General features: G+C 28.7%; 1 protein-coding gene across 1 annotated transcript; it reads right to left on the bottom strand.

The window, feature by feature from the left end:
- Nucleotides 1-2,315: 2,315 nt before the first annotated feature.
- On the bottom strand, nucleotides 2,316-3,434 carry LOC124428366 (cytochrome P450 4A14-like). Its single transcript, XM_046972310.1, has 4 exons — nucleotides 3,257-3,434; nucleotides 3,041-3,168; nucleotides 2,578-2,588; nucleotides 2,316-2,391 (listed from the first exon to the last, which is right to left on the bottom strand). Exons 1-4 carry the CDS (start codon nucleotides 3,432-3,434, stop codon nucleotides 2,316-2,318), a joined length of 393 nt encoding a protein of 130 aa, XP_046828266.1.
- Nucleotides 3,435-3,658: the final 224 nt, after the last annotated feature.

The raw sequence follows: 3,658 nt of genomic DNA, 5'->3' as shown, positions 1-3,658 counted from the left end.
TTTTATTTATTTTGGAAAAAAGATAAATTTTTTTGAGATATATTATTTCTTTAAGAGTATGAGGAGTAAGATATTGCTATTTTCGAACAATAAACATTTTTTCTCAATAATAAGTTTACACTATTTTAAATTAGTATCGAATCATTCCTTGAGGTCAAAAACGTCTCTCTTTTTCTTTCTCTCTATCTCTCATTCCTTGCACACCATCTAACTTTTATTGATACAGACAGTATTGATACACGCATTCGGATCCAGACACGCAAAATTTCTTAATACGATAGACCGAGTCATATTCCTTTTAACAAAAACGGAATTCTTGCAAATTTATTATAATAGCAACCGACTTTTCTTCTAAACTTTATTCATCTACTTTTTTTTGGATATGACCCACAATGATCTCAAGTGGTCAATTTCTGAAACTGTAACCAGAATATTTATTTCTGTACTTAATTAGGTTTTTTCTAGCAATTTTATCGCTACGACTTATAAGACAATAAAAAATGAATGGATCTTAGAATAGGAGGACCGTTACTGTAATAATATGAATATTTTTGTGATATAGCCTAGACGAATGCAAATTTATTGAGTAACGTTTCATTCAACGTCTGGACGCTGTAAGTGGAGAGGATACGGAAATGGCTACTTATCTCAGAAAATATTGATATAGCGAGAAAATTTTTTTACATCATAAAAATATCGTTAACTTCGAAGTGTCACGTAACCATTTAATTGCTTGATGAAAAAACATGAATAAATATATAATTAAGATTGAATTCATCCAAAAATGAGAATAAATATTAGTAAATATAACGGAAAAGTAGAATAATTATTTTATTAAGGATAAATGCTACGTTTTCGTTGTTGGTAGAAGTTGTTCTAACGTTTGCCAGCGATCAACGAGATAATATCAAATTATTGAACGATTTCAATATTAGTTAGTAATACTTTCAAACTGAATGTTGATAAATTCTAAAGTAGTTATCATACGGGAAAATTTCACCGACCACTTCAGAAACATGACCTCACAACTTACTCAATGTTGTTAAAATTAGAGAAAGTCTTGACCATTTATTATATAAAATCGTATGAAATAATGAAATTCTTTTGTAGTTTTTGTACAATGCTTATTTTATACGGTTAATAATTTATAACTGTTACATATTACCTACAGTTATCCACAGTATTTGTTATGTTTATATATTAATTGTCTATATATTATATTTATATACATTAAACATTAGATATCTCGCCGGCTTTAACGTAACGTTCATTTTTATCAGAATTTCTTCTATTCCTACTGGCCGTATTTTAATGATAAATCCTTTTAATAAAATAGCAATTATTACCTTCATTTCAGGCATTGCGAATTTTTTATCTAAGAATGTAAAATCAATAGTAAATTAATTTTCTAGAATTTATGGATTACAGTTTGAATATTATATAATATCAAACGTAAGGAATAAATGTAGCCACAAGATTGAATGTCAGTTCACGTGCTGAGATTAGGCGAGCACTTTACGCCGGACGTAGATCATTGGCCTATGCTCTAAAAAACGTACACGTGGATAGCAAAAAGCGACAATGCGAGAGTAAAAGAGCGAAAAAAATGATTATCTATATAGAACACTAGGCATGATAACAGGGAGTAGAACACGTAAATAATGTATAATTAACGAGTGAATTTTATTCTTCTTAATATTGTTAAATACGATGAAAAGACATTACTTGTATAGTTTCTATTTAATTGTTATAAAATGTCTGTCATTAAATACCTAAAGAAATGATTAATTTAACATAATGATCATTTTAGCATTTAAAAAATCTCATCTTCTATTTATTTTTTAATTTCTAATGGCTCTTTAGCGGGTTAGTTTGGAAACAATCTCGTGAATAAATAAAGTATTCCTGCAAGAATTTACACAAATCTATATAAATCTAATACTTTAACTGATATTCATAAATAATATTAACAAATTCCTGTTAAGAATGTGAGAGAAAGAGAGGGAGAGGATGATATGAAATAAAATGAGAATTAAAAGGAAGGATATGTGTATAGGATTAGAATACCAAAATTTACATAATATAGTTTTTTCATAAACTTCCGTTGTGTATGACGCAACTATTACATATGCAGCCTCGGCTGAATCCGATAAAAAAGAATGTTTTTTGCTTGCATACTTGATAAGTTATGCATTCTTTCTCTTTCTCTCTCTCTCTCTCTCTCTCTCTCTCTCATTCCCTCTTCCTCATTCCCTTTCTCTCTTTTTTTCTTTCTCTAAAATAGTACGAAGCCGCCGGAGTAGAGAGGGAAATAATCAATCCAAGCTTATATAGACGCAACGTAAAGACAGCGTTTTTCGCTTGTTTGGTAGTCCATATTTTGTCCAATCGCTGAAATCACACACGTTACAAATGAAATGTAATGAATAGCGTAATTGTTTGATGGATAAGATTATATTTAAGACTGAATCAAAAAATTGAAATTTATGAATTCACTCTTCACTCCATCACTTACCCGTCGCGTGCGTTGAATAATATCACTCGATTCGTCTGGTTGAACGACCTATGAATAATTACCTTATTTCATACTAGAAGTATTTTATCATTATATTTTATAATTTGTAGATAAGAATTTTTAAACAAAATAGATTATTTACCTTATTTAGTTTCATCGCATGATAAGACTCTACATGTGACAGTCGAGTATTCTGATTTATGAGGAAGAGACAGAGAGAGAGAGAGAGAGAGAGGGAGAATGTATTAAAATATTAATTTATTAGAATTTCGAAATAAGCAATGATAATGACCTTCGAGGCATCTATTATTTATTTATTCATTAAATCAAATTACATGAAATAATTAGTGAACGATTTTTGTATAGTTTTTATTTTATACAGATAATAATTTGTTTCTGCTACAGATTTTATATTATATTTCACAGAATTCGTTATGTATATATATATTAATTATGTATGTATTGCATATATATTATATGTTTTAATTAATTTCTTCTGTCAAATTTTAATCTTATTGGTTTCGCCGGTTTTAATGAGAGGCTCATCTTTAAACCTATTACTGCTATTCCTATTGGATTATCTATTTTAATCAGAAATATTCTTATTAGCGTAACAATGATTACTGTCATATTTAGCATAGCAAAATGTTGACCTAAAAAAATAAAATCAATTGTAAATGCATTTTATTTTAGAATTTTCTGGAATATATTATAAAATAATCCATAGGAGTATGTAATTACGTATGCAATTTCTTCGACCGTAACTAAATAGAAAGAAATATGTAAAACAATTCTTTCCCGATAGGAACCTATCGGGATCGAATACTAATGGCCGTGGCCAATATTTTGCGCTTCTAGGAAGTTTATAAATGAGAAACACTGCTGAACTACCTTTCGGTATAGTCCAACCTTCTCTCATTTAATACAATTAATAAAAAATATTATTACTATATAATATATTCATATTATTAATGATAAAGAACTTAAAACAAGTCATTTTGTATTCAAAGATACCTTTTATATCTTGCGTCACTCTCCGGGCGATAACTGGATATGCGAAGACGTAACATTTCCTTAATCACACGTTCCAAAAGTTTCATACTTTTAATATCATTATATGTTATTGGAACATGTTTCGGATCG

This window comes from Vespa crabro, chromosome 12 (assembly GCF_910589235.1).
Source record: "Vespa crabro chromosome 12, iyVesCrab1.2, whole genome shotgun sequence".
Lineage (NCBI taxonomy): Eukaryota > Metazoa > Arthropoda > Insecta > Hymenoptera > Vespidae > Vespa > Vespa crabro.
The sequence above is the reverse complement of the archived record's forward strand: the minus strand, read 5'-3'. Positions and strand labels throughout refer to the sequence as shown.